This window comes from Aythya marila, assembly GCF_965140915.1.
Source record: "Aythya marila genome assembly, chromosome: 2".
Classification (NCBI taxonomy): domain Eukaryota; kingdom Metazoa; phylum Chordata; class Aves; order Anseriformes; family Anatidae; genus Aythya; species Aythya marila.
The window spans coordinates 51,989,370-52,002,322 of record NC_139043.1 but is presented as its reverse complement, the minus strand read 5'-3'; the positions used below and the strand labels follow the sequence as shown (position 1 = coordinate 52,002,322).

The 12,953-nt window shown below is 36.7% G+C and overlaps 1 protein-coding gene across 9 annotated transcripts in view; it reads right to left on the bottom strand.

Annotated features, from left to right (window-relative positions):
• Positions 1-12,953, bottom strand: part of KIF13A (kinesin family member 13A) — a 115,252-nt gene that overhangs the window by 29,875 nt on the left and 72,424 nt on the right. For 5 of the 9 annotated variants that reach the window (XM_082753278.1, XM_082753277.1, XM_082753273.1 and 2 more), the window contains exons 12-18: positions 11,442-11,552; positions 10,231-10,365; positions 8,962-9,092; positions 7,171-7,257; positions 6,901-7,067; positions 5,476-5,598; positions 824-1,034 (exon numbers count right to left, since the gene is read on the bottom strand). In XM_082753278.1, coding sequence (XP_082609404.1) covers positions 824-1,034; positions 5,476-5,598; positions 6,901-7,067; positions 7,171-7,257; positions 8,962-9,092; positions 10,231-10,365; positions 11,442-11,552 — 965 coding nt within the window. The remainder of the gene's footprint in view (positions 1-823; positions 1,035-5,475; positions 5,599-6,900; positions 7,068-7,170; positions 7,258-8,961; positions 9,093-10,230; positions 10,366-11,441; positions 11,553-12,953) is intronic. The other 4 variants (XM_082753276.1, XM_082753275.1, XM_082753280.1 and 1 more) reach the window with 1 other exon arrangement.

The window sequence follows — 12,953 nt, the reverse complement described above, 5'->3', positions numbered from 1 at the left end:
TTCTGTTTTAAAAGAAGACAGATTTAAAAGATGCTTACAAGAAGCCCACTAGTACATGTAGTCATTCTTCCCACTGAACAAACCCATGGACAGAATACTCATTTGTACACTGAAGACCTGTCAGCAAAAAAAATGATCTTGCTAGCTGACCCTAGAACTTCTCTCCAGGGAACTGATGGCTTTCTCTCTCCAGTGATACCAAGTGCAAGCTTCTCTCTTTGTCAAGATGCAAACACAAACTTGCTGCTCGAGCTCTGCTCACAACTTCCTGGTCTGCTTTTTAAACTTTCCTTGCAAATCACGTCATGATCTTTCACCAGGGCTTTGTTCAGGTGCAATGCTATTCCCTTCCAAAGAGGCTCCTGACTTTTCACCTCACTGCAAGCTTTTTCTTCCTAAACAGCTCAAACATACTCTGTTTGACTGTTCTCAAACATAAAGTAATCCTCTTGTACAAAACTTAAGAATTACCATTTTAAAAATATTTTTTCTTATTTTAGATTGCAAAATACTGTGCTCTCCTTGTATACTCTTGCATTGGGTTTACATGGAATAGTTTTGGTAGCAGGGCAACTGCATGGGTGGCCTCTGTGAGCAGATCCCAAAAATGTGAGCAGATCCCAAAAGCTTCCCCTCGTCAGATCAGAGCCAGCTAAATAAAATCCTAACATCTTGGTGGAGGCAAATCTTGTACTGCAATTTAATTCTACAAAATTAGACAACATCATTTCTTTCTGACAAACTGTTCAAGCCTCATATTTCCCTTCGAGTTCACCCTCTGTAGTTCTTATTAATTCTTTTGTTTTAACTCCAGCATTCTCACCTCTCTTCTGTCCAGAGATTTAGTTTCTGCTGTGCAGTCTGAGCAGTGTAGGACAGTCTTTCAGTACTATGCTGATGTTGCCTTTCTGGAGAGAGCTGCTGGCGTAGCTGCTCTAACTCACGTTCATACATCAGCCGCTGCTCTTCAAGAGCACTTCGCTTCTCTTCCAAGTACTGTTTCTCCAAGATCTGGACCACGTTTTGTACAGGGTCTAAGAAAAAAAACAAGGGGGAAAAATGTGAGAAAATGTGAGATAATGTTGCCTTTTTTATTTATATGGCAACAGCAATCGAGATCTCCCAGAATCTTTGCAAACACAGGATGTCTGTTGCCCCAAAAAAAACAAAATCCAAAATAATAAATAAATACTGAATTAAATAAATAAATCCAAGCGAGAAACAATTTTGGCATGCAATTAAGCTAGAACAATGGTTCTGACCCTCTTCTACTGCATACTTCAGTACTGGGAATTTATAATATGCTCCACAATCCCAGTAGGAAAAAAGAATAAATCGAAAAGGGAACAAATCAGTAAGAAAATAAGGAAACAATGCAAAATATGAAGAGAAGATGATGTTAACCAGCGAAGGAAATGACTTCAGGAAGTAAAAAGCAATTTACTTTCTCCATTTTGGCAGAGAAAGAGACATGTTGAATTGCTGCAGATGTAAGCTGAGACAAATTGTCTAACTGATCATGCATCACACTGCGCCAATGAACTTCACAACACTGAAGCAGACAAAGCACATTCTGGAGGGGCCTTCTGCATTTAGTACTGCAAAGCACTTCTGGTCTCAGTATCACTCCGAGCAAATACTCGTTAAGATACTCTGTCCTGAAACAACAACTGCTGGTGTCAATCAGCAATAGTTAAAACTAAATTACACTCAAATTAAACACAAATGACTTGGTCTGCTCCTGGTTTTAGGTCCAATGACAGGCTGTGTCTCTGACAGCAATTAAGTGGAATAAGCTGCTTCTACGTACTACCAGCACGTATCTCTTCTTCATGTATGTATGTTTGAAAGCTTAAACACAGCCAAAATCTGGTTTGCAAAAGGACCAATCTAGATGAATATATTTGAGTGACAGCACATGCCCTAAGAGACTGCTGATTATGTGTGCCAGACAGGGAAGGGAGAGGAGGAAGTTCCATAGCTGGAGGGGTGGACAGAGGAAATAACTTTGCAGCTCTAGGACATGTCAGGATTTTCAAACACAAAAACCCTGAGCTTTAAAATAATTGTTTGTGATCTCTTCCATTTTGCAAATATGTATATATATATATATATATATTTTTTTTTTTACATATATATACATATAAAATCATGTTGTGACTTTTAAGGATGCCAGACTGTCACAAAGGAGGGGGAAAATAAACCTACATTTAATTGCACTGTCTTGTTTCAGACTAGGGTTTTCTTCTCAAATATAGAATAATAAAAATAAATAACTCAGTGTGATTTAGTTATGAGTGCCTTCACTACCTAGATCCAGTCTTATTAAGACTTTGTGCAAGTTTTCCTGATACCACAATGCTACCTACATGAAACAAAACTTGGGTTTTTACAGCCTTAAGTAGAGGATTCACATGAAAGGTTCCATAGGAGATCCACCAACAGCACTGTGTGCTGGGCACCATAACAGGCACATACACTCTCCCAAAAACTAGATCCCTTGCATTTTTATGAACAAATGTAGCGTTGCTACATCCAGTAATGTATAACAACTTTCTTAGTAGTTACCTACTGAGACTGATTTTGCTGAACTAACCTCCTGTCTGTGATTTTAACATACATGGATATTTAGGAAAGTCACTTTACAAAACAAATCCTTCATGTTATAAATGTCAGAAGAACAAACAAGATCCTCAGGATTCTGTTCCTACAGTGGATTTGCCCCTCAGCAACCTTTTTGAAATATTGATGTAGAGCACATCTTTATCGCTGGCAGAAAACAACAATAATTATAAGTTGCTACTGTTGCCCAAGCTGTCAGTGGAAGAAATCACTGGCTTCATAAAAATACATCACAAAATACCACTGAAATGGCAATTACAGATCATGAATTGAAAAGTTGATCAATATAAATAGCAACCAAATAGCAAAGCAGTGATCTAAAAGAGTCTTAAAATAACCAGAAACAGTAATTTTTAGTACATGACATTCTCAAAAATATGATTAGCTCTTTTTATTTTTTAAACAGACAATGCAACGAAAGCAACTGACTGAAATGAGTTCTAATATCATAAAATACAAAGCAAGTTACTTGTGTTGACCTGCACCATCCTCCTCCTCCTATCTCATAGCGAGGATGGCTCATAACGCCAGTCATTTTCATGTGCATAGGTTTCAATGTATAATCCCTAAAACAGTTTAAACTATGTATAAGAATAGTTGAGAAATGAGTATTATGCAGCAGAGAGAGAAGAGGCATGGAAGAAATTAAAGCCCTCTGTTGTGTTTGGAAACACAGGAAATGAATCTAAGGCTGAGTCATTAAGACAAGACTTTCCTAAACTGCTCCAAGACCAGCCCCAGTGTCAGGGAGCAGAGTTCTTTAATAACAGTGATCTTTACAGCCACCTGGATTTACAGAATTACAGCTATCCCAGGATCATATTATACCAGAGAAAACAATTGGCACAAGATGCAACAAGCTAGTCTAAAATTTCTAATTTCAACCAAATTCAGTACTACTGGGAGTGAAAAGGGGAGTTATGCTTGTATTGCAATGCAAAATGTAAGCTTACACTTCAGAGGAGCCTTCAGTTTACCTTTTGAAGGAGATTCACACACACAAAAAAAGCCTTTAATACTGAAAAAGCAAAATATGGTGTGAATTATAAAACTTCTAGTTAGAACGTGAAAAAAATCAAGAGTCAAGTGTTTTACAGTTCGGAAGAACTGCAAATGGTGATAAAGCTAGATTTAAACACCATGGTCCACTATTTTGGATTCCTCATGCAAAGGCAGATCAGGGAAGATTCTCCCCAGTGCTTGCCAAGCACCCAGTAAATTCCATTCAGTGTTAGAAGTCCCAAGTCATAACTTTCAACATATTCATGCGGTAAAACAGTTTAATGATCCTGACAAGACCATTCGCATGCAGTTACTCCTCTGCAAACTGTTAGAATATTAACACTTAGCCAAAAGTATGTACTTTCTCCATAGGATGAACAGCACTTGATTACCTTGCTGTATCTTCACTTAATTCACATCAGGAATCTGTTAATCCAATAATAACAATGCTGAATAAAACCTTTAAGATTTCATATAAGTGTCTTTTCCTAAGCAAGCCAGGTGAAAATCCTGCTTTGCTATATTTTATCAAAATCCCTACCCTGAACTACAAATGTTTGTTTGCTTACATGAGAAACTGTGTAACCCAATCACATTTTTTACTTAACCACTGTACCCTATACAAGAATAAATCCTTGTTAGACCAGCATCACAGATTTGTGGTACAAAGCTGATCTGACAGAATCCCACAAAGAAAGTGAATGTGTTGATGTGGGGTGGGGAGGACTGGGATGTCTTTACAGCTGTTTTCAAAGTCCCATGTTTTCCTCAGAGTTTCTTTGGAGCCAGATGTAAAGTGTGACACTGTTGTAACTGATTACATGCTTTGAAATCTAATGTTTGCACTCTGGAGAAACCAGGCTGCTCATCTAAAGAGAGTTACTGTTCTCAACTAGATGACTAGATCAAGGAATTAAAAAAAGAAAAAAGTCTTGCTTCAAGCTACATCAAACCACTGCTGTGAAAGAAAAAAAAAACACACAAACCCACGTATATACCTATATGTAATTATATACCAAATTTAAAACAAACAAAGCTTATCAGAGAATAAAACGATAGAATTAACAGGCTTCAGTCCATCTGCCCCTCACCCCTAGGCTATTTTCAGAGAATCTGAATGGCAGAATTAAGAGGTATCAGTTATTTAGTTATTTATTCTACCTTTCCCGTTTTTTTTTTTCATTTTAAGGGAGAATAAATAAATGGTATTTTAACAAATCTGCTGTACTTCTTACCCAAGAAAATGGAAGCCTGCCAGAAAACCTGTAATTTAGATACAGCATCAAGAACAGAACCTGTAATTGCTATCTAGCTTGGAACCCAAATCAAAAAAGATCATCCAGTGATACTCGTGGCTGCTTGTTTTGTCAGGGTTTTATTATCACTTACTACTCCAACTTAGTTAAGCAATGCCTATGTGGGAGGGAGGGAGGGAGGAGAAGAGGCAAGAAGCAGTATAACTGGGTTACGATGCCTTTGAAACTGCGCGATGTGTGACTGCTAACATCTGCTGTGCTTTAGGGAGGAAAGGGCTCGAATGGGAAAGGAAAGTCTGCGCTGCCCTTCAGCAGGCACGGAAAACAACCCAACTAAGACTAAGACAGGCCTGGACCACAGTCAGAAAATCCTACTGAACTGAAATGCAAAGATGTTTGAAAAACTGTGAAGAATCTAGCAGCTAGACTATAATACATCCAAATCAAAAAAGTGACCCTCTATTCAAAGGGCACTAGCTGACTGCTGACTGCAGTAGTTTATTCAATCCCCAGTTAGTAACAAGCAGATCAAGCACCAATGAATGCTTCCAAATTTCTCCAGCAGTATCATGCATGAGCCAATCGAGTTCAAAACCTTTGCCCCAGTTTTGGCACAGATACGGGATGGTTTGAGGCCTTAAGATAGGCAAGAGAATCTTCACGAGGGATGACAACACTGAAGACCACCAGGATGGTAGATTCATCTGAAATTCGTCTCCTGGTATGAGTGAACCATAATGAGAATAATTCTGTTATCAAACAGTAATTTCATATTCACTTGAATGGCTCTGTTATCCAACAGCAATTTCATATTAACTTGAAGAGCCTGACTCTGCAACTCACTCACACAAGTAATTCAATTCAATCAAAATCAGAACATAAAGAACTGCAAACTATTGCTAGAGAATCAAGTATACAAAATGATCACATTGTTCTCAAAAGAGAGAAAGATAAAGATTAAGAGGAGACCAAGAAAAATGTGGGTATTGTACAAAAGAAAGGAGTCACAAAGAAAGGAGTACAGAAGAAAATGAAACAATGTCTACTGTATCTTTTTGGTTAGAGACCAAAAACCAAGGCATTTGCCTCTCAAATTTTGTATAGTTTGAAAACTTGTACAAAGCACTCGGTAGCCCACTAAGTTTTTCATCATTTCTTCTTCCCATATTGTAAAACTTGAATTATGACGTACCTTCTGGAAACCATGAAAATATAATGCTGTTTTATATAGCAAATTTTATATAGGCCATGTATCATACCGTTATTTCATATTTATCACATTTTATCTACTATAACTGTCCAAAAAAGGCATTGAAGTAGGTTTTAATAAACTAAGATTAAAAACAACCTCAGAGTTAAAAATTATACTAGCTGACATTTTGACTACAGATTTATTATGATTTCAGTGCTGTTGTTTTTTTTTTTAATACGGTAAAAATAGTGTCAGTAATATTCAATAGAAAAGAAAGGATAAAACACGTATCTGGAGCACCTTTCTGTCTGCGGTAACCTGTTAAAGCTAGAGGTCAGAAGGACTTAGCTGATGATTTGATTGCCACATGATTGCAATTCAGCTGCACTATAAAGATCAGCACACATACTGACAAAACTGCATGTCAGGTCACAAACCAACTACTTATTGTCTTGGTGAAATTTCTTCTTACCTCATTGACCGTTCATTTGGCATTTAATTTTTTATATTTTAATATGTGTGCATATACACACACACCTCCATACATGCACACACATATATATATTTATACCTATATTGAGGCCTTAATACAGGGACCAGAATTTTCATACAGGATGACAATACCAAAGACCATCCTGACACACCTGAGGGAGGGAGTGAGTGAGTGGATATATTTAACATTTTTTCTGTAAAACATCTTTTGCTGAAAATGCTCCAAAAGCCCCTCTAGTAAGTGTACCACCTGCTTTTAATCTAGAAATTAAGTTCCATGCTGAATTTGTTAAACAATCCAAAAGAACCTTTGGACTTAGCTGTCAATTCCCTTACCATTACTATTCAGTGTCTTCATAATAACTTCCATTTGAGCAAACTCATAATTGTAGTCTGGTTCTGAGGAAGCTTCACTGGCTGCATCCAGATCATGTTCTCCTAACAAAGCTTCTTTCTCAAAGTCTTTCAGCCAATCCCGTCGTTTCCTCTTTGGTAAATTGATTCTGCATAAAAATAAAAAATTAGTTTCTAAAAAGTTTATGCAGAACAGTGGAAGGAAAAATAGGCTGAATGTAATAATGTTAGAGAATAAAGATAAACCATTACCTAAAGAAGTGGTTGTTTCCCCATAATATTCTATCTCCATGCCATAGCTGAGTGACAGAACATACCAGTGCACCATTTACACAGGATCTGAAAAAAAAAAGAAAATTCGACTTCAGTGAAATCCTAAGACTAAAAGTTTGGAAAGTACCTATAAGATGTACTGTTTCTCACATCTACAGACAGTGATTTGTATCACATAATGCACAAATCAGCTAGGTTCTCATTAAAGTATCAACGGGAAAATTACTGGTCTGATTTCTACTATGAGAACTAAACACCAAACCTCTTTTCCCCTCCAACTCTGGCTGTTGCAGCTCATCAGCAGGCACACAGACAAAGTTGAATTTAGTTGTATTTTTTTTTTAATGTCTGTTTCTCAAACTGGGTCACTGCCTGTTTCTTATAAACAGTCTGTAAAACTGGTTGCATACAAATCCTATTGATAAGGCTCACCAAGATACAGGTTAATCAACACAATTGTAAAATACACTGTTAGCATACAAGGCATTCAAGCATAAAAAACCTTACGTCCAAGTTTCATTGTCTCAACAAACAGAGTCTGTATTATTAACAAGCTTACATTTTTTGTGACCATCTGGTGTATTGCTACATTTGCTTTTATGTTTCTTTGTATTCAAATCCCAAAATTGAAAAAATGAAGCATGTGAGTCACAAAGCAGGACAGTTTATTTGAAAGGGAAAAAAATTAGGTAAAACAAAAATGCCTTGTCAGATGCAGTGTTCTGAATTCAGCTGTCTCAAATAAGTCAACACAAACATTTAAGCATTTGATTTAAAAAGCCTTTTTGCAAAGAAATTCTTGTAACTAATTTTCTTTTGAGAAATATTTTAGGAACATTGACTTAAGCACTGCAGGTCGGGCACAAGTAAAACAAAAGGTATTATATGTTTTTTCCACTGACATGTGCCTTTGTTCTTGCCAGTCAAAATGACTGATTTCCAGTGCAGTAACTCTATCACAAGTTTGAATCCCATCTGTTTGAAATTTTGTACTGTAGGCTGCAGAACAAGAATGCAAATGTTAAAAGGTATTTCACTCAAGTCAGAATGAAACAGATTGTGGATTTTTTTTTTAAAGATGTCTCAAGCTTTCCTCATTCTTATAACATCTAGACATTTAGATATTCAGATTGCAGAAAAGCAGTAAAGACCATTAGTTAGGACAATGGTACTGCTTATCACATGTCAACGGACATGAAGTGATGAAGACATTTGGAATTCCATCCAAGAACCCACAATGCTCCCCAAAACAAGGAGTTATTAAACCAAGGAAGCAGAAAGCAAAGGAGAAATGTATCTTCACACATCGGTAATTGTAGTCTTTGGATCTTTAAAACACCTATTTTCTCACAAAACACTGAGCTTTATAACAGGAACCACTCAGAGGCGAAGTTTATCATCCCACATCAAGAACCAACCATCACAGGGTTGGGATAGCCAGCAGCAGCTCAGCCATCTTGTTACCAACCAAGACATAGCCAAGCAATGGTCCCTCATTCCTAATGAGTATCTTCTTGTGGTGGTTTATTCTAAGCCAAACCACTGACAGCCCGTTACGATGCAGTGGTGTGTGTGGGTGTACACGTGTGGGGAAATCTCAGTTCCACCTCTGAATTTCACCATCTAAATATCTAAGTCTCTTATACTGCAGCTACTCACTGATCAAAAAGTAAGATATTTCTGACTCTGCTAAATAAAAACACGTGCAAGTTATCTTCTGGTAATGAAAAGCAAATATCTGCTGGTATAAGCGCTGCTGATCTTCCTTACCTTGCATTTTCTTTTGGTGTGAGTGTAACTTCTCCATCTAAAGCAATATCAATCTCACAGTGTTCTGGTTGGATTCCTATACCAAAGAGCTGTATATCCTGAGAGGTATCTGCACCAACTCTTGTGTGATCCTAGAAAATAAGTTGTTACTAAGAGACGAGCAAACTACTGCTGTTTATATAACTGAGACAATATTAGCTGAAGCACTAAGACTGCACTGAGCAGATCTGAGGTCATGCACAACCTGTTCTCCTGTTCTGCACTTTATCTTCCTACAGTTTTAGATAAAGCAAAATACAGCAGCTCATACACAACTTCTGATTTTAAAATATTCCCAGACAATGCTTGCATGTAAGCAATAAATGGATTGCCATGTCATACAGCCATACGGGACAAAGGATAACACGGATAGTAAAACAAGGTGCATGGAGGTGGCTGCTTTTCAGAACACAGCTATATAGCAACTCAACTAAGCATACTGATCTCCACGTAATTTCAAGCCATACTGTAAATCCCACTAAAACACTTTACTTTGATGTTGTTATAAAAGTTGTACTTTATTTACTGTTGTTCAGATATGGAAGCATTATCTCAACCACTAAAGCAGAAAAGTAACCGCAAAATACACAGGTAAGTTTTTTCTATCTTGTTGACAAAGAACTCACCCTTCCAATATACTTCCTACTCAGTCTGTCTGATTAAGCATGATTAAGCATGCATTTGGAACTATTTCACTCTGAAATGAAGACTATGGTAAATTGAATAATATGGAAGACTGTGGCAGTAGGAAAACACGTTTCTGTTCATTTTTGACAGAGCTTTTTCTCCCTCTTTTTTTTGAAATCTTTTTCTGTCATTGAAGCCTATGTTTATTCCTACTGATTACTAATAAACGCCTTCCTTTCACACTTGACTCATTGAATATTTAAGGAAATCCTCAACTCATTAATAAAAAGAAGCATTATACGTCATGCTCTTACTTTAAGAAGCAATGCTCTTTAGTCCAAAAAGCAATTCTGCCTGGAAAAGCTAGAATTTATCTCAATGCTGGTACATACTGAACACTTCTTCCACTGTTGGCAAGCAGGAGATCAATTAGGTAAAGCTGAACTGCAAGGGAAAACGTAAGCCTGAACAGCAGGAGTCCTATCCTATTTTACTGCAACTAGTCTTAACAATCTAAATACACAGTGACAAATTGAACCAGAAATTCAAAACAACAAATAAGTGCCCTTTCACTCTATATATACATTCTGTTTTCATTCTTACCTTTAAGTAGTAAACCAAAAGCTCATTGAGCGCAGGGTCCGCATTCAGGTTCACCAGATAACACTTGTCATCTCCGACCTTGATACCTGAAGACTCTAGGGAAATACCCATGCTCTCTAGCTGTCTTTGCCTCTCCTGCAAGCACAAAAATAGGTTAACTTTGCCTGCTGCAATATGTGGAGACAAGTACATCAAGTAAGTAAAAGCAGAGCAACTAAAACTGAAGATTAACATTCATTCTTCATATTGCTACAACAGAAAAATAGAACTTAGGACAATGGTTACATTTATTTTTAGTGGAATTTATTTTTATAAACCAATGAAAATGGTTAGACCTAATCCTCAAACATCCGCCTTAATGATTTTATCAGAGGTATTCATACATAACACAATGTGGCCTTGAACCTCTGTGTTAGCTAAAAACTAATCTCAATTGCAACAACTACAAAGGTAATCAGTCACAAATAATTTTGGAAAGAGCATGCCTTTCCAAAAGGAAACCTTTAGGTTCAACCTTTTCTGGTGTTGTTATTAATTCAGCTAAACCATCTACTTGGTCATGCATGTCTTTTGCTCTTGTACAGTTTTGTTCTTTTGTTTGCTTGGTTTTGGTTTGGCCAGTTAGGTTGCTTTTTTTTTTTTTTGTGCCTGTTTATTTGTTTAACAAGGATTGTGCCAAAGCATGCATCTGCTACATTAAGACTAGGAAAGGTGGCCAACAATACTCCTTCTCCAAGCTATAGATAGTGGAAATTATGGAGAAATAGATTGGAATATTTAAGTCTTATTTCAAATATGATAATAACAAGCAAATTCATTTTCTTTCTCTGGTTAAGAAGCCACAAAAAGCAATAGCAAATGTAAACACAAGTACTGCCCAAAATTCTGATCCTTTTGCAATTCTTGATTTTCTTAGTCACTCCAAGGAAAATTACTAAAGATCCCACTGTGGTTTTATAAATAAAAGAACAGCCCAAGTATATTTTGATGTTGTATTTTAAAATGAAATATTAGCTTTTATCAGTTATACCATGACTTAACTACATTTATTATACAGAAATTTAGACTGTTAAAGGAAACAGAGAGCCTAGCAAAGGAAAAATACAGAGAAATGCAAAATAACTGGTGGTAAAAACAGCATAGCCAACCAAAGCTCATGACATTCAGCTGACTTGTACTCTGGCCTTTTCTCCTCAGAATTTCTGAAGTACCTGTGCAATTTCTTCTGTTTTCCTTAACTTTTCTTCCCAGGTTACCGTTAGTTCTTTTATTAGTTTTTCAGATTCTTCTAATTTTTCCTTCAGTTCCGGTGCCTTCATGGCCTAAAATATAGAAATTGGCAAAACTTTAAGGTACACTTCATATCGCAACAGGGAAACTTAACAAACAGAATATGAAATGCTGCAGGTACATGACAGGTTTCAACCAGGTTCTTCAAGAAGGTGAAGAAACAGGTCATTTGCAAAGGAAGAGGACAGAATCGACATATAATGGGTTCAGATCTGAAACAGATGAAGATTTACCTAGTGCCTCAGAGGATAATGCAACTATGCAGACCAATAAAATCTGCAGGGCTGGCCACTCAAGCTTCAGTGTACGTATAAAAAAATCTGAGTATTTAATAACTCTTAATCATCCAAAGCTCAATGCTAATGTCTTTCTTCCAGTAGCAGTTTCAAACACAGATTCCTCTTGATGTTTAGCTTTCCATTCTATCTTCCTTTTGTAACTTTTCCTAGAGCTTCATTAAAGCTTTCAGGACTGACACTGTGGATTACATCTTAAGGGAAGCATACTCTGGAGCTAACACAGGCTTCTTGTTTCACAATAGGAAACAAAAGCAAGGGGCTTGAAAACATTCAGCACCAAATAACAACTCAACAGGCGGGCAGAGTGGTTTATACAATTGTTTTCAACAGAGAGATAGAAGAAGAGAAAAAGCTTTTAAAAGTGTTCGTAAAATTTGGAGTGCTCCCTGCCATCCTACGGATTATATTCAGCCACAGTCTATCAACAAAACTAAGAACAGACTATAAGAATATTTTCCGATTTAAAATATGGAATTAGAATAGATTTTTATTTAGGAAACAAGTGCATGGCTCCTTTCTCCCAAGGGAGATTTTCCAATTCCAGTTTGTAAGGATCTGTTCCTATAAGCAACAGTATTCCTTAAATGAATGTAAATTTTAAACACCACAAAAATTTAACTTCAGACATGCTTTCATGTTCTTTTTCCCACAATTACTATGTTTTGCCTGAAAATATCAATAAATTTTCCTACAGTGCAGTGCCTAATTTCCCCAGATATCACCAAAAGTACTCCTACCCTGATACTTTTTACTCCAATTAGAAGCATTTATCTAGGATATGCAGCAATCACACACTGTTAACTCTCCAGTTACTAGACTACTGATGGTTCTGGTGTTGCAGTTTTAACAATTCTTGATTTTCACGAATGTCAAAGAGAGAAACGTCACACACATTTTGTGGTCCAATACCAGATTTACAGCTTTTCACACTTTTCCATTTGATGTCAGAAAAGCATCTAGTCCACCAATTAAAAAAATAATAATTATGCTAGGAAGTCTACACAATGAAGTTGTACTGTCGCTCTTATCTGTGCTGCATCATCTACTGCTTGATATGAAGTTCTTCAAGGACAGTCCATTCTGACATGAATTACCACCTGTACAATGTAGTCCTCATTTAAAAGTTATTAAAAA